We start from the raw sequence: 22,109 nt of genomic DNA on the forward strand, positions 1-22,109 counted from the left end.
TACTGGTGTCATCCTGCTGCAGTGGAAGCCACTACCCCCAGCCAGGCAGGCAGAGACCCCCCCCTGCTGCCATCCTCACCGGGGGTGCAGAGACTGGCACTGCCATCGCCTGCCTGCCAAGGAAGGGAAAAGACACTCTGGGTTTTTGGCTCCTCGGAGAGTGACAGTGGCCAGCTGGAAGGCTCGCGTGGGGAGGGGAGGGGAGGGCAAGCCCCCACGTCCCTTACAGAAGGGGGGCCCTGTTTGATTGCCTACGGCAGCCCCTGACTCAGCTGGGGCAACCCCGGAGGCTCGGGGGCAGATCCCAGCTCTGCCAACAGCAGAACCAGGGCACAGGCTGGGACCCCCCCACCCCAACAGGGACCCCAAACCCTGCGGGCAGGGAGGGGGCAGCTCCTGCAGGGGACACCGGAGGGGCCCCACAGCTCTCACCAGGAGGGGAGGGCACCGCACACCCACACGTGCACACACACACACACACGCACCCAGGGTCCCGGAGACATTCAGAATGGGGGGAGTTACCAGCAGAGCCCAATTTGGGGGTCCCTGCCATGAGACTTGAGGCCTCCCCCCACGGAGGGGGGGGGTCAGGCCATGGCCAGGGCCTCTGCGTGGCTGTGGATGTGAACTGTGCTGGACACACCGCTCTCGCCTTTGTAACTTTTGGGGGCCCGGCTGGCTTTCAGCAGGACCAGGAAGGTGTCTGTGGAGATGGCCCCAAACTCAAAGGTGAAGGTGCCGTAGAAGACCAGGACATCGATGATGAACATCCACTCGCACAAGGCAGCCACATGCTGCAGCACGAAGCTCTCCTGGATGAAGAACACACCACCTGAGGGCATCCCCGTCAAGGAAAGCACAGCTGGACCCCAACCACTCCATGGAGGACCACATCCCACTGCCACTGCATACTGGGGTGGCCGTGAGCAGCCCACCCTCTGCAGGAAACACACCGCCACCCCTAAAACCAAGAAACCCACAGCACCAGGAAGGTCCCAGCATGGGTGAGGCAGTGGCACACATGCCCAAACCAGCCTCGGTAAATCACGGGACCGATGCCAGGCAGGGATTTTCTGAGGAGGCTGGGGCAGGGGGAACCGGGGCTGCAGCCCTCTGGGGGGAGCTGGGTGCCCCCCTGCCTCACCCTCCCCACATCCCTTCCCCTCTTCCTCGAACCGGACCGACGCTCCCCATCTTCCCATGGGATGCAAAGTCGATAAAACTCATCAGCCCCCCCTCTCCCCTCGTTAGGGGGGTTTGGGTGCTGCGTCCCAGCCCCACAGCACCCCCCATCCCTCTGCGCTGCTGGCTGGCTCACGCCAGAGAGGGGACCTGCTCCCTCTCCTCCAGGTCCTACCGCTGCCAGAGCTTCTTTATGCTTCTCTCACTCCCATTGGGGGATCTCTAGGGAAACCTACTGCCTGAGGATCTCTGGAGAAACCTACCTACGGGGGTTCTCTAGGGAAACCTTCAACCACGGGTGAGGGGAGAAGGCAGGTAACATCCCCCAGCCCTCCACTGAAGCCTCTGGCAGTGTCCTGCCTTCTGCCAGCGAGACCAAGATCTGGGAAAGCCGGAGAGGCAGGGACCTGACCTGTGCGGGACAGAGCACCTCTGCTCACTCCCCCCATCCCAGCAGGAGAGCTCCCAGCCCTTTCCCCACACCATCCTCACCACAGCTCCCCGCTTTCCCACTTCCAGTCCTCAGTGCTCGCAGAGCAGCGTGGCCACAGCAGATGGGCACCAAGCCCTGTCTCCCTTGTCCTTACATGCCCTGCCTGTCCCTCCCAGCTGGCACGGCCCTGCAGCACTCCTGCCCTTCCCAGCTCCCTGCCCGCTTCCCGGTCTGCCTGCCCGCTGCCGTGACAGAGCGGGACCCTCTGGCACGTCCCAGCCCCACCAGTACCCCCCAGGCTCCTCCGCTGCTCACCCCGGCCAGACCCCAGCCAGATGCTTTGGGACCCACGGACACCACATGCTTTTTCCTCTCTTCCTGCCCAATAACCACCACCTTGTTTCCCAGTTTATCCCGAACCTCAGACCCAAATAAGCCTCTGAGTCTCTGGCCACAGGCTTGGGACCATTCTTCCAGCCCCGCTGCTGCCATGCACCCGCCTGGCACCCACACAGAGCACTTTTGTACTGGGTTTCGGTCACACAGGTAACTCACATGGACTTTGCGTTGCCAAGGGCTCAACATACCTTTGTCTCATTACAAAAAAAAACCACCAACAATTAACCAGTCCTTCCACTCTGCAAGGTGTGAGGCTGGAGCCTGCAGTGGTGGCTGGGCTGGGGCTGCTTCGGGGCACCCCAGCGCCCCAAGAGATACCCACCAGGATCTCTTCCCCTCCTCGCCACTGCCCTGCCCTGATACTGCTGCTCCTCCAGCCTACACCTGCAGCGAGCTGCCCGTCCTCAGCCCCCTGCCCAGCCCCTCCTGGCACCGTGACTCGTTGCCAGACCAAAGGATGGAGGATGTAGGGTGGGTAACCCCCACGAGGACCACCTTTCGCCAGCCCATCCCGGATCTCCTCCCCACACCCTTCAGAAGGATACTGAGGACGAGGGTGAAGAAGGCCACAGCGGTGAGGATGCTACGTAAGTGGCCGGTCCAGTACTGCCCGCGGGTTTTGGCCATGCGATAGGTGAGGATGGACTGGAGGAGCAGGAACAGCATGCTGGTGGGGAAAGCCACCCCCGCCCCGATGTAGTGCAGCACCTTCGCATGATCCACCTGTGGGGGAAAGACCATGGGTGCCAGGGACGCCCCCTCCCCAGGACGGCTCTGCTCCAGGGGGTGGGCAGTGCCAGGAGTGGTTCCAGGCAGGGTGGAGTGCCCGACTCCTGGCTGAGGAGCAGATCTGGACCTGCTGCTGGGATCTCAAAGCGCTTCTTTGTGCATCCGTGGGGTGGTAGCTCCTGAGCCCCTTGGGCCAACAGCCCTGAGCAGCATCTGGGGCTGCCTGCACCCCCTCCTGGGGGTCACAGCCTGGCCTTCAACAGAGCCACTGAGTCACGGCTGGGGCACAAGGGGGATCAGGGCCAGCAAAGCTTCTCCTTGGGGGGGGGGGCGGTGCCAGCAGCAGCCTCCTGCCAAGCGGAAGGGACCGGCTGCTGCAGGCAGCGAGCAGGCAGCTGCCGGGAGGCCGGTGCCTGGCAGCGCAGGCGTGGGGGCGAGCTGCTGCCAAGCCCTGGACCCTGCGAGCGCAGGCTCTGCCCAGACACGCTTCCTGGCATCGTGTTCCCCCCCCCCCCCCCCCGCCCCGAGCAGGAAAACATCCACAGCGGGGTGGCTGGGCAGCGGGAGCACCGGCAGCTTGGCCAGGTCCCCTCTGCCCGGTTGGGACATCCCTACTTGCAGTGTCAAGCGTCCATGGAGGGGGACAGACCATGCAGAGGGTCCCAGATGAGCGTTAAACCAAACCCAGCAGCTTAATCTGGACCTGGAACACTGAGGGCACGAGCAAAGAGGAGTCCCAGCGCCCGGCGGAGGTGAAGGAGTGCACGGATGGGGGGCGTGGAATGGACCAAAACAACCATCCCAAATCCCACACTGCTGAGCGCTGCCACTGCTCCGCTCCAGCCAAAGCCCCCTCCCACCCGTGGGGACCCCCCAAAGAGATGCCTTACCTGGAAGTTGCCCACCATGGTGAGGCCGGCGGCGCAGACCCAGCCGGTGGCCAGCCCCAGGGTGTTGAGGAGGGATGGCCCGAGGCGCTCCAGGAGGTGGGCGTAGCGCAGCAGTCCCACCAGGATGACTGTGGGAGGGAGACACAGCCCTGTCATACACCTCCAGCCCCCCAAAACCCACCCCTGCCCCTCGCCGGGGGTGGATGAGTGCCGCAGGGCACCCCGCTCCCCCGGCAGCGGGCACTTACCCATGAAGGAGCCCAGGCTGCAGATGAGGCTGAAGAAGCAGCTCTCGGGAGGCAGGGTGCCACACTTGCTGTGGGGACAAGGCAAGGCCCGGGGAGCCCTTAGCTGGGGGGAACTGGGGTGCGGAGCTTGCCCCCCTCCGCAGGACATGCTCCCGGGTCACCCCGGGGGTGCTCTTGGGGTGTCTCCGACCCCTGTCTGGCCCTACGCTCCCACCCCACGGCTGCTCACCTGACGAGGGGGATGTGGTCCAGCGTGCAGCAGGAGCCGGGGCTGTCCACGCCGCATGACTGGTTGTAATTCCTGCCGGGAGCAAAGGGACAGGTTCGGAGAGCCGAGCTGCCACCCAGGACCCTCCTGCCCACAGGCCCTGCAAGGGGCAGCCCGACCCCAGGGATGTGCCTGCACCCTGGGGACAAACCCCTCCAGGGAGTGACCCACGACCCAACAGGGTCCTCCGGGAGCATCACACTTGGGTTTCCACCTCCCGTCCCCTGCCTGCTGGCTCTGCTGCCCACCCGGAGTCCCTGCCTGCGAGGGAGAGGCTGTCGGGGGGGTGGGGGGGCTGCACGGACCGGGGTGCTGGGCTCGGGGGGGGGGGGGGGGGGTGTCGGTTCTTTCAGCCCTGCGCCCAGGGAAGGAGCCGGAGCACCCACACGCCAGCCCCATCACACACATCCCCGGGGTAGGAGCGCAGGTGGAGCCGGGCACGCAGCCACCGACAACTCCGGGCTTGCACGGGACGCGAGCTGAGCGGGAAACGGCCCCCGTGGCCACGAGTAGCCCAGGGCAGTGCCACCCCGCCTGGGAGGGAGGGAGGGAGCTGCCTGAGGGGGGGACACGGCAGGAGCAAACCCCCCAGGCTGCCCTGGGGAGCCTGGCACGTTGGCTGGGCAACCCCTGGGGGGCCTGTTAGTAGCCCCGAGTGCCACCGGGCTGGGACAGGGTTCTGTTGCCCGCAGCCACCGCAGAGCCCTGGAAGTGCCTCCTGCGTCCACAGACCCTGCGAGCCCCCGGGGACCCAGAGCTCTTATCAGCCCGAGACACCTTCCTGTACCACAGCTGCTGCCTGCAACCATAACCAAATTCCACCCCCCAGTGGGGGTACATGCCCCCTCGCCCTCCCAGGAGCTGGCAGGGAGTTTTTGGGTGCCCTTTTGCTGCAGCATCACCCAGGCACCCAGCACTTCTGCCTGCCTGAGCGAGACCCCCTCCCCACCCTGCAGGCAGGGAGCCCACCGTCCTCTGCCCCAAAAGCCTCCCCCCCCCTCCAGACACCCCCAGCCCTACAGCGGGGTTGGGAACCATGGGGGGGGGGGGGACCAGCACCACCCTGTCCCTGGGACCATCAGCCGCCTCCAGCCGCTCAGCAAACGTACAGTTAAAACAGCCTTTTGGGAAAGGGCCGGGCTGGGCTCTTGGTGTTTTTTTCAGTCTCCTCGGTTTACTGGTGGCTTTGTTTTCCGACTGACCGAGAACCCTGGCGAGGCGTGGAGCCCCACGGCCTCCTCAAGGGCTGCTCTCGGGGCCAGTGTTTGGTTTGGGAGGGTTTTTTTTTTTTTTATTATTATTATTATTATTATTATTTTGTTTAAAGCGAGCAGCCCGAGGCCGGGAAGCATTATTCATCATTAAGGGCTGGCTGTGCGGCGGAGACAACCCGACACACACATTCTTCCCAGGGCAGAATCAGCCATCAGGCAGGAAATGGCAGCAGGGTTTTTTTTCCGCCCCCCCCCCCCCCCCCCCCCCCCTTCTCCTTCAAACACTCCAGCGAGCATTAAACTAACATGGATTTTCTTGGGCAGATTTTTAAGGAGACACAACAAGCCAAAAACCCTGCAGAAGAAGTTGCCAAGAGAGCGAACAGGGGTTGTTGGTTTCCTCCCCCCCCCCCTCCCCCCCCCCAGTGTTTTTTTTCTCCCGCACCTCGTCCCCCATCCCGGGGTGCTCTGCCCGTGGGGTGACCAGGCGCCGCAGGGCCGTCCCATCCCCCTGGCACTGCCAGATTTAGCTTCAAGCAAGCAAGCTTCAGCCTTTTCCATGGAGACACACGGCCCTCTGTAATTCCCCGACCGCTTATTTTCATACTTTCTCCATGCTGTGTTTTCTCAATGGCCTCCTTCTCCCCGCCTGGTTTGCGGCAAGGGCTGGACCCTTCACCGGAGCAGCCGTAACCGCAGCGAGCCTGGGCGGGGAAGGGAGGGTGGCTTTCGATAGGAGCCCTGCTCGACCCTGGCATCCTCACCCCTTCCCCAACGCGGGGTCCAGCTCCGCCAGCAGCTCGTCCCCAAGCCGCTCTGCTCCCGAAAAGCCACTCACGGACAGGAGACGCTTGCCCAGGGGTGACTGAGCCCCATCACAGTCACCACCCTGGGTCTACTGGGGGAGAAGGTGGCTCTGTTGTCCCCTTTAATGCTCCCACCTCTTCCATCATCCCCGGCCAGGGGGGGGAGTCCCCAGCCTGTCCCCTGACCCCCCCCCTTTCAGCACGGTGACGGTGCTACCCGGTGGTCGGGCACAGCATGGCACGGGTTCAATGGGACATGTCTGGAGAGGGACCCAGGGCATTGCGGGGTCTTTAACCGAGCCCCTGCTGCCGTCCCCCCCCGTCCCCCCCCAGGCCTTACCAGTTGTGGACGGGGCAGATGTGGTTGTTGGAAAGCGCCATGGCGTACCTGGGGGAGAGACAACGACAGGGATTACCACCGTCACTCATCTCCCTGCATCCCCGCTCCCGGCCGGCACCCGGGGCCAGCCCTAGGGACCAGCCACGGGAGTCGGGGTACAAGCCCTCGCTGCCTGCCAGGGGCCACCATGTGGCACCTCCTGGCTTTATGAGGCAGGAAAAAGAAAAGCAAGAGCCCAGCCCACGCTCTGGGGAGCTCCCGGTGCTGGGACCAGGTCCCCCTGCCCCGTACCCTCATCCCCACTGAGAGCCACCTCCTGCTCCAGTTCACTGTGGCTGCGGCAGCTCCTGTAGGACCTCTTCTTATGGTTGGACTCGATGATCTCAAAGGTCCCTTCCAACCACGAAGATTCTGTGATTCTGTGATTCTTTCCCATCACGCTGCCGTGCTCCTCGGGCTCTGGGGGGGGCTGCTCCACCACAGAGCCCCCCACCTCAGCATCAGGGCTCTCTAGCAGCCTACAACCATGCAGGGTGTCACCCGATGGCCACTGGGCTCTACTGCGCTTGCCCCTGGCCACTGGTTGGCCGGTGCCCGGATCTAAAAGAAGCCTGGAGAAGCGGCCGGTGTGTCGGCAGGGAATTTGGGGCAGATCAGCTCCACGGAGCGTTTCACTGCGGAGTCACCCCTGCGACCCCATCAGCAGAACAAGGGGTTCCTGACACGCATCCCGCTCAGGTCTAGGGGGGGGGGTCTCAGCCCTGGGCCCCCCCCCCCCAGCCAGGGAGGAGCCTTCGCCCCCGGCAGCCACAGCAGCGGGCGGCACCGCGCCGTTCAAATCGCTGCCGCCAGCGGCCGTAAACAGCTCCGGTTAAAAATAGGCCCCGACACCGGTAAGAAAATCCCTCTCCTGCCTGAGGTGGCCACGTAATGGCCAGGCTGGGAAAAGGATGATCCCAGCAGAAAGGCAACGGTGCAAAGAGCGGGACACCTTGGTGGGAACCATGGGGCAGTGCTGCCCACCTCAAGGGTCACCCACCAAGAGCATCGTCCCCCTCCACAGACCTCTCACCCAGCCAGTTCCCAGCACCCGTCCCAGCTCTCTGTGCCCCCCTGGGAGGGGACAATAAGCCAAGAGAGGGGCAAACAGCACTGCCTTCCCCCAGCAGGATGTGCCCCCTCCCCGCATGGCCCACGCGCTCCCACCTGTAGCTTCCCTGGTCTCACCCTGCCACTGCGCGGATGAGGGACACAGTGTCCCCCCAGGTGGCTGCAGGACATGCTTGGGGACAAAAAAGGGGCTGAGACACCCCCCCCTCCCAGGGCAGCTCTGGTTATGAGGACCACGAGCAGCATGTTGCTCCCGTGCTGTTCCAGGCTGGAGGGGCATCTGCCCCCCACGGGAGACAGCCAGGGCTTCGTGGGGCATCCAGGGGAAAAACTTGGAGCACGAGTTCCCTGCCCCAGGGTCAGCATTCAGCTTTGTTGTGAAGGAAGACGGGGGATACCACAGGGGAGAAGCTCTCGGATGGACCTGTGTGGTTTGGGGTGCATTTGCTTCATCCCCCACCCCAGGAAGTCCCATCACCTACACTGGGGCTCCCCGTGCCTTTGGGAGAAGTCCCTCATCCAGTGCCCACCACCCCTGTGGTAGTGGCACAGGGGGGCTGGTGGACCAGGGCAGGACAGCCCTGCGTGACCAGCTGAGATCCCAGAGCCAAGGACTGGCAGGGTGGGCTAGCGCCGCTCACCCAGGTGACACAACCTCTGCCCCAAGCACAAGGGACAAATATCCCCTGGCCCTCCCATCCACCCACCACACCGGACGGGTGTCCATGTGCCGGGGGCGTCACTCCCAAAGCCAATCCCGTGCCACGCTCACACTTGGAGAGGGGCACACGCCAGTGCCGCTGCAGGGGACACGGTGACCAGGCAGGGTGGCTGCGGGGGGTGGATGGGTGGGGTAGGGAGGTGTGGGAGCCACCAAGCGTGCAGAAGCACCCCAACATGACGTGGGCCCAGCGGTGCCCTGCAACTCCCTGCTCTGCAGCATCCTCCAGCCCCCCTGCCCCACAGCATCGCACAGCATCCTCCAGCCCCCCTGACCCACAGCATCCCGCAGCATCCTCCAGCCCCCCTGACCCACAGCATCCCGCAGCATCCTCCAGCCCTCTGCCCCACAGCATCCCACCCTGCAACGTCCCACCCCGCAGCATCCTCCAGACCCCTGCCCCGCAGCATCCCGCCCCCGGGGGAGACCCCGACCCGGTAGCCCCGGCCCCGCCGCCGGGAGGGGTGTGGGGCTGGCGTCCCGCGGCACTCACACGATCCACATGCCGGTGATGGTGAAGGCGGGCAGCGTGACGGGCAGGATCCCCCAGGCCGGCATCCTGGGGCCGGGCATGCCCCGCCGGGCTACGGGCGAGCGGGGCCACCGGGGGACCCTCCCCGCTGCCTCCTGCTGCCGGGCCGCCGCCGGGCCGCGCTCCCCATGGGCGGCCGGGGCCGGTGGCCGGGGCCGGGCGGGGGGAGGACGGAGGGAGGTCCGGTGGTGCGGAGCCCAGCCGAGCCGTGCCGGGACAGCCCAGGCCGGCCCCGCCCCGGGGGGAGCGCGGGTCCCGTCGGCGGGCAGGGCCCGCCCCGTCCGGTGGGGAGCGGGCGGCGGGGACGGCCCGGCGCGGCCCCGGGCGCCACGTGGCGGCGGCGCTGCCGGCCCCGGGGAAGGGGGGGGACGGGACGGGGGACGGGGACGCGGCGGGACCGTGAAGGGAACGGGGACAGCAAGGGAGCCCCCACGCTGGGGTCGGCGGGGCAGGAGGTCCGATCCGCCCCCGGAGCGCCGGGGGGGGGGAGGACGACACGGCCGGGGCGAAGGGACAAGGCTCCTGCTCGGCAAAAAACGGCGCGGGGGGGTGTGGGGGGGACGGCGGCTGCAAACACCCCCTCCTTGAAGCTGCCTCTGCGCCGAGGCGGGATGGGCCAGCAGCAGCTGGCTGCGGGGGACTCCCCCCCCCCCCCCAACCCCAGCCCCAGGTTGATGCTCCCTCTGCCCCCAACACCGTCCCCCCCGGGGCCGTGGGCTCCTCCAGCAAGCGTGGCCCGAAGGACGCTGTCTCAGTGCATGGGTGAGGCAGGAGGTACAGCGCCAGGTAACAGAAAACCTTCCTCAGTCCCCTCTTCTTCCTCATGGAAAGAGGCTCAGGTTGAGCCCCCGCATTGACTGATGTTGGGGTCTCACTAAAAGGGCTGCTGTCACCTTGGCTGCCTCACGCACCGGGAGCCACCACCCGCCCGCGGCATCCCGAGCCGGTTGTCCTGAGCTCTCTTTTCCCAGACGCTTTCCACAAACGGCTCAATTCGGGATTAAGTTTAGCAGCCGCCCACCAGCCCTGCTGCCCGGAGAAACCTCCGTTTTTCTCACACGGAAAACTTGAAAAGAGAAGGGGAAGCACGACTTCCCCTGGCAGAGCAGCCGGGCTGCGGCCAGGCCACGGCAGCCCCGTTTCCCTGTCGGTAATTCGGCAATAACCCACCCTTCCCACCCCACGGCAAGTCCCAAAACACGAGGTGTAGCCAAAGGCTGGGTGCACCCCTCAGGCCCCGGAGGGGCTGGTGCTGATGGAGCCTACACCTTCCCGCTGCCTTCTGCGGCCAGGAGCTGCCCGGGAACCGCAGCTGCCCTGGTCCATGTGGGAGAAGATCTCCAGCCACCCACCACCACCTCGCCGCCGGGGCCAGGGTGCAGGTTATACAACTGGAGGAGCAGTATTGCATACCGGGACTTGTAGTCTTGGGGGGGATAAGGGGGGGGGGAATTTAATCTTCCTACAGCTCAAATCACACAGGCCCAGGGCCTCTCCTTGATGTTCAGCAAATCAGTTCCCCAACCTTTCACCGCTCCAGAACTTTTGCACTTCCAAAGCTGTCCCCTGCGTTTCTGGCCACCGGCGGCCAAGGGGGCCCTCCCTCTCCCGGCGGCCCCCACGGCCGGCTGCAGGGACAATGCCGGCGGGCACCGGGCCAGCGTCGCAGCTGCAGCCGCCTCCAGCAGCCCTGGTGGGGCTCAGATTGCTCCCGGACCATGGGGCGAGGGGTACAGACCCCCCCCCGGGCTGCCTTCCGTGCAGGTGGGGCAACAAAATGGGGCATGGGATACAGGCACGGATTTTTCCAAAGGAGTTGGACAGCTGGAATTTCTAGGAATGAGGGTAACTTCTAAAAAAGGCAACTCGCTAGTGGAAGATACTTTGTGGAAATCTTTTTGAATCTAAAAGATTCAAAATTGCATTGTTTCAGTTTCACAAATTTCACGTTTTACAGCCAGTGCTTATCCTTCCATAGGGCTTTCTCCCACTGGGAAGCTCCACAGCAATGAGGAAAGCACCAGCTCCACAGTAACCCCCCCCACACTAAATCCCAATACCTATTTCTATTCTCTTTCAGCAGCGCAAGTTCTTGATGTAAATGGGAACAGAGAAAGTCCGTAAAACCAAGCTACGGTGATGTCTGTCCAGCCTCCTTTGGAAAACAGTGAGTCAGACCTGTAAAAATGAGAAGAAGTCCAAGACTAGAGAAAAAAAGTATACGCTGGGACAAACCTGAAAGCTAGGGTGGTGAACACCGCTCCTCCCCAACAGCCGCTGGCAGGATGACTGTCTTTTATGTAATTCAAGTTACAAGTGGAGCTCAAGAGACTTATCAATAAAAAACACGTATCGCAGCACATGGTACCCATCAGTTGATTCTGATCTCTTTTCGGTTCGCTTTCCCTGTTATTTTTTTCTCTGTAACACACAAAAACTCATCACTGCAGAATCCAAACAACATTCAAAGAAATTTTTTTTTTTTTTTTCTGGTTTTCCAGTCCGTTCCTATTTACAGCCTTGTGAAAATTGTTTAAAGTGCAATTCCGTCTGTCTTTCCAGTCAACATTCTTTCCATTCCAGTCCCGCTTCCTGCAGTTTCCTCGGGTGGCTTTTGCTTTGCACCGCGATTGTCTGAATTAAGATGTAACGCTCTCAGCAGAAACTGGGTTTGCATCCCCCACCAAAAAAAAAACCCCTACCTGAAGGCAGCGGGGAAAATCTGGGATTTGCCATTACCTGACATCACTCCAAGAAGTCCAAGGCCCACCCGGGGATCAGAGGGCAGAAGCGCTGAAATCAAGGCACTCAGCAATTGAGCAATGGTTTACAAAGAGTTAATCATCTGAAGGTTTCAGCGAGGGTTTTGGAGACAAGCTCAGAAAAACAGAGCTGTAAATAGAAGGGAAGGCTCAGAAATACAAGACAGAGGCGGGCTGGGTATAGACAGGCCACGGACAGCACAAGGATTCAAACACATGAATGAAAACATCCAAGGGCTGGACGGACACGGTCTGGAAGGAGTGGAGGGCGAGGAAGAGAAGGCTACAATGAAAATATTCCAGGAATGGTGGAAATGGGGTAATGGAACCAAGATTTACTAATGGGACTTTCCTAGATTTACTCCTCTCTTACGCAATATTTAGATTCTCTGCTCATGCAATTCAAACAAACTCCCAGTTTTTGAACCCCTTATCAAGTCTGGAGGAGTGTCTTGGAATCCTTGCGATAGGGAAGGCACTGGTGCCTCACACAGCCCTATGGACACTGTGGCACCGCGCGTGTCTTGCCACGAGACAAAGCAGAAAACACCAGGAGGGAAGTACGTGTGGTTGCCCACAGCCATGGCAAGCGCTAGCCCTGGAACAGGCCAGGATCTCTCATGCCTTCTCCAAGTCCGAGTCCTGTCAGAGGAAAAGAGGATTTCTTCCTCATCTGACAGAAAGTGCTCCTTTCTCCCAAACCAGCCAGCTTGTCACTGAGGTCTGTGTTCTGGCCGCATGCCGAGATGCCACAGGGCACCCGCTCCTCAGTCCTTGTCCTTGCCCTCACTCCTGGCAGTGCAGGAGCGCACACCAACACACCACCAGGAATTTCACAGCCCACACTTCTTGCCAGAAGCAAGAGCAATCCCGCTGTCACAGCTCTGCTTTGCCCATGATGGGAACCATTCCTGTTTAGCCCCTTGATGGCCAACCTCCACTGCAGCCCCCCCATGAGTTAGGGCAAGTCCCTCCGTGCTCCCCAAAGCCAAGAGCGCTCTGTTGGAAGATCCTGGTGTACGGAACCAGGGGGCTGGCAGCCGGACACGGCACCCTGACAACTAAACTCCTCTCTTCCCAAAGCTCTGAGAACTGTGACAGAAAAGGAGTGCCACACAGGAGCATTCATTTACAGGATGTATTTATTACACTGTAAAAAGTCCATTGGATTTGTAGCCATTTACTCTATATGTACACTGGTTGTACTCCCACCCCAACCATAGGTTCCTCTCGGTACAGTATACACTGGGTTGGAGTCACGTCCACGCCCCCTCCCAGTCACCAGTGGGATTTCTGAGATTGGTATTATTGAGAATTTAAGCCAACTACTCGAGAGAAGAGGAAGAACGGAGATGCAGGACCTGCCAGGCAGCCAGCTCTGCTCTGGGCACGAGGGGATGGAAGAGCAGGACACCCTTGCTGCAAGGCAGAAGCACAAGAGTGACTACCAGGGCCTCAGCTGTTCTAGGTGGAGGAGGAGGTGGGCTCCCAACAACTAGAAGATACAGAAGGGCGCAATCTCTGCAGAGCTTCCAGGAGAAAGCACAGCAGACTTGTGCCACAGATCCCCACAGAAGAGGATTTTCTCCTAAGGAACAGGGCTAGACACCAAGAGGCCGATGTAGTGAGTGGTGGACAACACGGTGCTGCTGTGCACCCCAGGAGAGTGGCTCCCCAAGAGCTGTTTGAGAGGTGGCCACGGTGTTCTGCCCTCAGCTCACAGGGCTTCGCATGTCCTTCTCATCTGCTCAACGAGGCAGAACCTTCTGAATTTGCCCTCTCCAGCCAGAAAGACTGATTAGACTTACAGGAGGGGGGGGGGGGCAGGAAGCTGCGCTGCCCCTACCAGATTCCCCTGCTGCCCTCTCCCTGCCTGGCGTGGGGATTGCTCTGATCCATGCTGTGGAAGGAAAACATGTGGCTACAGCAGACAAGAAGCCCTACGTAGCAAGCTGGGAGCTGCGCTGTAAGCAATCCACGTTTCTACACAAAAAATTCTCAACTTGCTGAACCCAGGCATGCCCAGAGCCCAAACAAAGCAGTGCGACCAGAAGCATGGGCAGGAAAAGCTAGGGAATGGCTGAAGAATTGTCCAGGGAGCGGACTGAATAATCTGGGAGACAGTCCTGGACTGCAGCCCCTCTCCGGTGTGAGATCAAAGGGTGCTTTTTTTCCCCTCTTCACCAGATGAACTGGTGGCAGCTTGGTCCCAGGCTGCTGGGTGCAGGCGTTGCCTGGCCCCTGAGATTGTGAAAGGCAGGAAGGAGAGCGGTCAGTGGAACTGGGGACCCCTCCGAGAAGACAGGGATTTCTAGGCGGATTTCTAGGTGGTTGCCACAAGAAGGGAGCAGAATGTGATGTGCTCCAGGGGATACTGTGGCAGCAGCCCTTCTGCTCAGGTTGGCATCATCTTCTAAAACAAACATGCCCGCTGCCAGAGAACATTTGGCCAGCTTCCTCCACCCACAGAGCTTCCTTCAGCAGACAGTTCTCAAGACACCCTCCAACTAATTGACTTCGGAGGTTGTCATGGGGTCAGTGGGCCGTGGAGTAGCTAAGAGGGGCACAGGAGAGGTGGCTTCAATTAGGGCCGGGTTGAGAATGATTGGCAGAGTCATGGGTGGCACCCCAACCTGCAGGGGTGAGGCAAGAGGCTGCAGGATGAGCGGCGGCTGCGCTGTCGTAGGAGGTATGTCCGTAACGGGGCTTGTCTTCGGTGGAGCTGATGCTGGGAAAGATGGAGAGGCAGAGGTGCTGATGGTGGGCGAGGCAGGTGCAGCCACTCGCTCAGGCTCTGGAAAAAGGAAGAGACAAAATATATCCTTACACAGGCCCTGACGAAGATTCAGATTTGTCCCTTTCACATACGAGGCCCTGAGGAGGAGGTGCCCATCACAGGTGTTCTGCCCCAGCTTCTGCGCACCCCAATAACCTCAGCGAGAAGGCCACAACCTCTCCGTTTGGAAGCACAACGGTTCCACAAGACCAGAGGCCTGGTCGTTGTAGACCACGCTAAACCAAGGAAAAAGCACATCCACGCCACCATGCTGGGAAGATGATTCCAGAAAGAAGAAAACAGGACTCACCATTGGCACCCAGTTCACAGGGCTTCTCCAAAGGAGCCGGGTGGGTGGCTGGTCTCACATCCCCCACAGGAGAAGGGGGCAGGGCAGACACTATCGATTTCTGATGCTGCTGCTCCGTTGGGATGCTGGGGACGGGATCTAGGGAAACAAAATGAGCAGTGAGCCCACAACCAGTTTGCTCAATCCTCACTCCCACAGCCTCCTGCAACTATCGTTCCATCAACATCCGGGCACGATGGCACCTGGGAACTTGACAAGGTGCAAGCACTGGGTCCCAGACCTGTTTTCTTAAGGTTTCTCAGCCCCTCGTACCTTGGATGACTGTCTGTTTGAAGAGCTCATCCCGCAGCCTAGGTAAGAAACAGTCAATCCGTTCCCAGGTGATTTCCCAGAGATCCGAGTATCCCGTCCGTGAGTCAGCACTGTGGAATATCCCAGCTGTATCCATTACAAGCAGCATATTCTTCAGAGACTCGGGGATGGCCTCCAGCTGTAATCAGAGACACTCCTCAGGACACGGAGAATGGACATAGAGCAATGAACAAAAGCTCAAAGCAGCTGATGGGCTGCCGTGGAAACAGATGCCAAGGGGAGAGACCACGGAACAAAATGGATTGGGAAGGATTAAAATGGTTAAAAAAAAACCAAAACAACCCAAACCAAAACACCTTTCAAATTTAGAAGGTTAAAACCTATGAGTGGTTATTCAAAGCACAGCAGCAGCATCACTTTCGGCACCTTACCAGTAAGTCACTGGAACCGGCATGCATGTATTTGTCCATAAAGTCCAGGATTGTCAACCACAGGGCAGCAAAGGTGGTCAGTGAGAGCAGTGGGGAGAGATGCTGTAGGAACACCTAGAACAAAAAAAAACCCACAACTGCTGTCAACAAGTAGTGTCAGGGCTGCTGCTCACAGCTTGACAAGCCAGTCCTGCAAATCTGGAATTCCCCCTCCTTGTGGCAGACCAGGAGCATGCACAGGCCCAGCCTGAGGACACAAGAGGCCTCCGCTCTTCTGAGCTGCGTATGTAGAGGAGTGAATCTTGTCTCCTTTGCATGAGGCCACTGCAGTCTGCACCACCAGATGAAGGTCTTCCAACCCTTCAAGATTCTCTGCTTTAGGTCAGTACTATCAGTTTACGACATCCATCATTTCACCACTAGAACAGACTGTCTTCAACTAACATCGGAGAGAAATACTTTTCTCTCCACCCATCCAGACCAGAGATGCTGAGAAGCTGATACAGCAAACATTTTGGTTTTCTTGAAGAACATGGTTTCCCCTGAGCTTTCAGACAGCAGAAGCTCACCTTGGAGAGTAGTGTTGAGGCTCTCATCCTAGTTTCTTCCATCCCACCAACATCAGCTGGGCTGATGTTCTCGAGTAGCTTGGTTAGCAGAGGGAACAGCACCTGATGGATCAGACACATCGGTATGTCAGAGCTGACAAACGACTGATGAGATTTGCATAGACAGACTTTTAGGAAGGAGATGGCTTTTGCAACTGGTGGCTTTTGGGCAGAGAGCATGGGAGAAGCAATGGGAAGTGGAAAGGAGTGGACTCATTTCAATAATCCAAGAGGCTCTGTCAGAAGCCTAAACAGAGAGGAACTTTTCACGCGGTTAGAGCAGGGAACACCTTGTCTGTTGTGGTGAACAAGCTGCTCAAGAAGACAATGGTGAAGTAGGACATCATTCTGCCACTCCTGCACACAGCTTTGCTCTTGGTGACAACGCTGTCCTGCCTATGTGCCCAGCCCAGCCAGGAGGTTACCTTGTTGAAGCAGGACTCCCATTCCAGGGCATCCAAGGCCTGCAGGTCATGTACCAGGAGGGCCCGCTGCAGGTAAGTGAGTGCCTGCATCCGTACCTGGCGTCGGGCATCACAGCACAGCCAGGCAATACCTGCAAGAGAGGGATTCAGGGCAAAGCCCACACGGAAAAGTGTCACATCCCTGCTTCCCCAGTCTAGGAGGAAAAGTCTAACAAAGGTCAAACATTCTCGGGGGAAAAAGTAGAAAAAAATGAAAAAGGATTATACTTGTTCCAGACCACAGACTGGGAATCTACTGTCAGGTCCAGAAGGAAGCTGGCAGCTAACTCATGTTAAAGATACCTTTTGGGATCTGATCCAAACAGACCCTAGAAACAACCTCCACCTGCTTTCTGCACTTCATTCTTGGCTCCCCAACTTTCCAGAATGCTACCGTTATTTTGGAGGTGTCTCCACTCAAGTCTCATCACAAGGGGATGGCTTTACCCTGTAGCAAAGGGCACCAGCAGTTGGACCACAGCGTTCGGGAATCTGCTTCGATTTTCCTCCCTCCTGTCTCTAGATGGCGTTGCTCCTCTGCCCAGGAGCTGTAGATGGTGGCTGCTCGTGTGTGCAAGGTGTGCATGAGGTCCAGGAGCTGCAAATCAAGCATCACATTAAACAACACACGGGACTTAAAATTTTGGAAGCAACCCCGGTCTCTGCTCTTCCCCAAAGCAATGCTAAAAGTCTGGCAGCTACTCAAACCTGGTTCCTGGGTGTACATAACCACCTATAGCTATGGAGAAGGTGCCAGGCCCTGCTATCTGTGCCCTCCCTAAGTGGCATCTTCAGCAATATTTATGTCAGTTCAGTAGCCACGTCAATCCCATCTTCGAAGAACAGCATCCCAATTCTGCCCAGAGAAAGAATGGAGCCTTTCCTGACACAGAGCACTGACTGTCCCAGGCAGAGGGAGAAACCCAGCGATTCAGCTATGCTGTCCAGGGACAACTCTCTGCAGCTTTTTTTTTTTTCTTTTTAAACAAAAAAAAATAATGCAGTAAGCACAAGCAAAACTCACCCAGAACAGGTCTGTATGGGCAAATGACAGCATTCTAGTCACTTTACTATTGAACTGAGGCCCGGCAGCCTGGCAGCCAGCAGGCCTGTGCCTTCGCACCTCTGAAGTACCAGCTGGAGGCAGAAATGGCTCCCTCATCCCAGTCCTCCGTACTTGTAATCCCAGTGCCTCAGCCCACAGGGCTTTCCCCTCTCCACAAAGTCAGATGCCATCAGACTCCCCACTAATCCTACATGAACCTCATGCCTCCAAACGCCCTTGATCCACACCCATCTTACCTACTACAGTGACCCACCACCCTTGCTTGTCAGAGGACTTTTCTCTCCACTGCTATTGTGCTTTTGCTGGTCCAAATCAAATTGCAGTCTTCCTCTTTCACTGCCACCAAAGCCACCCAGTGCCCGCTGATCCAGGATGCAGCACCCCCCTCCTTGCCCCCACAAAGAATCCCAGCCACTCCCTAGGAAGGCCCCGAGTATGGGAAAGGAGAGGAGGAAATCCTTGCTATACTTACGTCCTGACTAACCTGTAAAGACACAGTGTGGTAGCTGGCAGGGATGCTCTCATCCTCGTCCTCGTCACTGTGTGTGTGCGCCTGGTGCTGGCTCAAGACCCGTGATCGCCGCGTGGAGCTCTCCTTTGGCTTTTTTTTTAACCGACTGGATTTGCTGTCATACCTGTGGCTCTTCCCCCTCTTCTCCTGGGACTTGTAACCTAGAAAGGCAGCAACATACCACATACACACTCCATCACAAAATTTTCTGCCTTTCAACACAGAGAGCAGCCACCTTTTGATATGCCCAGTGGAGAAATGACAAGTACCCACTTGAAAAGCACCCCTCAGGAACAGCCTTCAGCAACAGCCGATACTGCTACCTCCAAATCAGATCCAGACCTCCCCTCCACCCCAGAGAGAAGAATAAGAATAAGGTCCCTGCTGCCAGCAGGAGCCAGGACACTTTTCTCACAGCAGATACATCTTCTGGGGGTTGGGGACTCATTCCCTGACAATATACTTCACGCTTCTTGCTGACCGACCACCCCAAGCCCAATCCTGACAGTCAAACCACGGGCCACCTTACCCCCATTCAAGCTCGCCTCCACGAAGATGCGGATGGTTTTGACACAGAGCTCAAAGTTCTCAGGTGTAACGTGGGCAGCATCTCGCACGATGAAGGACAGGGACTCTACACACTTCATGAGAGACTTTGTGTCATGTGGGCCCAAATCCAGCCCCACAGTCAGGCTGTACTGGTTGACGAGAGGAGATGGCCCCAGCCTGCTGAGCCCAGCTGTGGATCTGGAGGTGTCGATGTCATCTTTCCCCACCTGCAGGGCACAGCAAGAGGGTAGCAGGAGAGGGCAGCACAACAAGCAGCACCTCATGCACACACTGAAAGGGCCTTTCTTCTGAAGCTAACAGGTAATGTTTCTGCAAGATCCATTTCCCCTTCTTCCTCATTTGCCTCCAAGCTTTCTCCTCTCCATCTCTTCCCCATCCTCCCTTTACACTGTCAGGTCCTCTTAGCTCTCTTTACTACTGTCGTCTTCTTTCTCTCCCTAACACATCCTCCACCCACAACCATGCTAGGAGTGGTCTTCTTCAGGCACCAGGAACCCACTCACCACTAGCCAGCCACTGTTCATGACATCCACATCTGTCACCGAGCGATGCATCTTGCCCGGCTTCCCGTGGTCTGTGTAAACCTCTGAGTCAGAGGTGTAGCCACGGTCCAGGCTCGTGTCGCTTGGGTGATAGGAGGAGGAGACCTCGCTGTCAGACTGAGCACCTTCAAGACAAAAGGCATGGGTTTTAGGTCAAAGCCACATCAAGAACTTGGAAGAAATAGCTGTGGATAAGGGAGAGGCAATGCAGACTAGTCAGATCAGCATCAGGTAGGAACCACCAGTGGGCCCTGAAAGAAATTGGTCCAGGCCTCTCCTTCTGTGCAAGGAAGAACAACTATGACAGGAGCATGCACAGGAGACACCAGGAAACACAGATTTCTGACACCGCTTGCCCCCTGTGGGTATGTTTGGCTTTTCCTTTCAGAGGGAAGGGGCCTTCCACCCTCTGCTATGTCACTTGCCAGCCTGACTGTGGATTTAAAAGGGCAGGAAGTTCAATGCTTTGACTCTGGGGGAAGAATCAGACATATCACACACTTTAAGATCAACTGGAGGTGCTGGGTTCAGCCAAGGCAACTCCAAAGGCACAACACGGAATGACAGGACTCATGTAGGGCCTTGGAGGTCACTCAGCTCCACACTAATATTGGTGAAGTCTCTCATGAGCAGCAATCTACATTAGCATGTTCCACACATGTCAGATCTACCTTCATAAAATCATAGAATGGTTAGAGTTGGAAGGGCCCTTAAAGATCATTGAGTTCCAACCCTCCTGCCACGGGCAGGGACCCCTTTCCTGACCTTTAGCATAACCTTAAGTTTCCCACATCCCAAGCACAGAAATCTTAGTAAGAGCCAAATTTAAGCTACTGATATAATGTTATTTAGAAGCCAAAATTCATTCTCTCCATCACGCAACGTTACCTAGAAACTCACCAGCAGAGAGACAGACTTGCACCAAACATCTTCAGAAGGGGGTAAAGAGAACTAACGTCACAGCCAAGTAGTTTGCTCAATCAGCAAAGACAGAAGCAGTTTAAAAAAAAAATATGATGGGAGAAGACAGCCCAGCATTAGCCCAGAAGGCAAAGGCCATAGGGGTTTTGGAAAATCAGGTTTCTCCCATCTGTCTAACCCAAAGCATGAGGACCTAGCAAGGTAGTTCTAGAAAAGCAGAGGGGAAAACAAAGGCTTCTGGAGAAGTCTTTTCTTACTGTTTGCTTTAAAAGTCTGAAGCTGTCAGCCTCAAACATGCTGCCAGCTGGCTAAAGCCAAACAGGAACAGTCTGCTGAAAAGACCGTCTTTCTAACACAGTCAAGAGAAGTGGGAAATAGTGGGTTGGTCTTGTGGGAACAGTTCGGGCACCCTGAACACAAATGGATTTGGAAATAGATTTTTTTAAGAACAACTCCCTTTACGGGATCCTTAAAAATGGGGACAGAATCAGTCCCACAAAGGAAGCAAGTATGACAGGAACAACAGCTGAGTTTACATTACACACCCACATGAGAGATTAAGGCTCCGTTACCCAAGGCACCAGACCACAACCAGCAGAAAATGCTCCTTGGGTAGAGCAAAGACCTTCTACAGCTGCTACAACTGATATCAGTTTTCCTCCCACTGCTCCCCCAGGGACTAGCACCTGGACTACTGCTCGCTGAGTAGGAAGAGATGGCAGAGTAGAGACAGGGACAGAGCATGGGGTAGGAGCGAACAGCAGGTGCTGGTCTTTAATCTTGCTAATGTAGTTTAATATCAGCTTTGTTTTCTTGTGGTCCCCTTTGCTAATTGAAAAGCTTGAGGAAGCAGCTGCTTATCTGGCAGGCAGGCATCAGATTTCCCAGCAAAAGCTGGCCTGTCTTACCTGTGTCGTTATCTGCCCTTGCTGTAACCTGCAGGGCTGCAGGCGGCTTCACCCCAGACCCAATGCACTCCAGGAGGGTGAAGAGCGTGTACCAGTCATCCCCGGAGTGAATGTTGGCAGCATTGGTCTTCAGGAGTTCGTGGAGGCCATAGGCAACCTCATGGCTAACTCTGGAGAGCACATTTGGCTTCATCATGAGCAGGATACGTAACGAGAGGAGAACCTGGCCAGAGGAGACAAGAGTATCAGACCCTATTATTTACACAGAATCACAGAACGATATGGGGTTGGAAGGGACCTCTGGAGATCATCTAGTCCAACCCCCCTGCCAGAGCAGGTCCACACACCATTCTCCATTTATTTAGAGCTACTTACAACTGCTGTTTGTTGTTTCCTGCAGCACAGACAGGTTAAATGTGGGCTCATTCAACAGCAATTGGTTTCCTGCATTGACAGGTGTAGCCACAAAACCGCCAGTAACAGACTTTCAAAAAACCCTTACCTGAGCACTGATTTCTTCCCGACGAAGGAGCCGAATTGCCAGTCTCAGCAGCCCCACCACTGCCCTCTCCACCAGGAAGCAGAACTCCATCGCATGGACACAGAGGTGATAGAGGTGGTCTCGGACAGTTTGCCAGACGCAGGTCACACGGTCCCTAGCCGCAACAGGGAGGAGGGAAAGGGCAGGATGAACGGATATGAGACATCCAGCTACCTCTCTCAGAACTCTAGAGAACCCAGCATTTCTTCATTTCAATTAAAAACTCCAGCCGGGAGATATAAGGACAGACACAGAGAAACAACAAAGCCGTCAATTCTCCTATTTACTTCATTACTTGCGAAGTGATCAGGTGGGAGAATTCTCCCTCCAGAGTTTATGTTCTCCAAATCACGGGATATCAAGCAATAACTCAAGGGCGAATAGCCCCTCTGTTTGCACATGCCAGAGTGGAATTGCTAAGCCCCGAAATTACAGCCACATGCTGCTTCATCTGGCAAATCAAGCACATAAGGAACTCATTCCCTGGACCCAGGCAGCAGCTGCAGTAAAGCAGG

General features: G+C 57.6%; 2 protein-coding genes across 3 annotated transcripts in view; both read right to left on the reverse strand.

The window, feature by feature from the left end:
* Positions 1-587: 587 nt before the first annotated feature.
* TMEM150A (transmembrane protein 150A) lies at positions 588-8,913 on the reverse strand. Its single transcript, XM_074154249.1, has 7 exons — positions 8,834-8,913; positions 6,510-6,557; positions 4,111-4,182; positions 3,882-3,949; positions 3,634-3,761; positions 2,560-2,737; positions 588-832 (listed from the first exon to the last, which is right to left on the reverse strand). The coding sequence occupies exons 1-7, from the start codon at positions 8,911-8,913 to the stop codon at positions 588-590; spliced, it is 819 nt and encodes a 272-aa protein (XP_074010350.1).
* A 2,462-nt stretch (positions 8,914-11,375) lies between these two features.
* Positions 11,376-22,109, reverse strand: part of GBF1 (golgi brefeldin A resistant guanine nucleotide exchange factor 1) — a 105,161-nt gene continuing 94,427 nt past the window's right edge. For both annotated transcript variants that reach the window (XM_074154240.1, XM_074154239.1), the window contains 12 exons: positions 21,556-21,709; positions 21,054-21,276; positions 19,186-19,349; positions 18,642-18,888; positions 18,074-18,273; positions 16,983-17,133; positions 16,497-16,627; positions 16,033-16,134; positions 15,464-15,577; positions 15,033-15,210; positions 14,721-14,858; positions 11,376-14,428 (listed from right to left, as the gene is read on the reverse strand). In XM_074154240.1, coding sequence (XP_074010341.1) covers positions 14,142-14,428; positions 14,721-14,858; positions 15,033-15,210; positions 15,464-15,577; positions 16,033-16,134; positions 16,497-16,627; positions 16,983-17,133; positions 18,074-18,273; positions 18,642-18,888; positions 19,186-19,349; positions 21,054-21,276; positions 21,556-21,709 — 2,089 coding nt within the window. In that variant the 3' untranslated portion in view covers positions 11,376-14,141. The remainder of the gene's footprint in view (positions 14,429-14,720; positions 14,859-15,032; positions 15,211-15,463; positions 15,578-16,032; positions 16,135-16,496; positions 16,628-16,982; positions 17,134-18,073; positions 18,274-18,641; positions 18,889-19,185; positions 19,350-21,053; positions 21,277-21,555; positions 21,710-22,109) is intronic.

This window comes from Numenius arquata, chromosome 10 (genome assembly GCF_964106895.1).
Source record: "Numenius arquata chromosome 10, bNumArq3.hap1.1, whole genome shotgun sequence".
NCBI lineage: Eukaryota > Metazoa > Chordata > Aves > Charadriiformes > Scolopacidae > Numenius > Numenius arquata.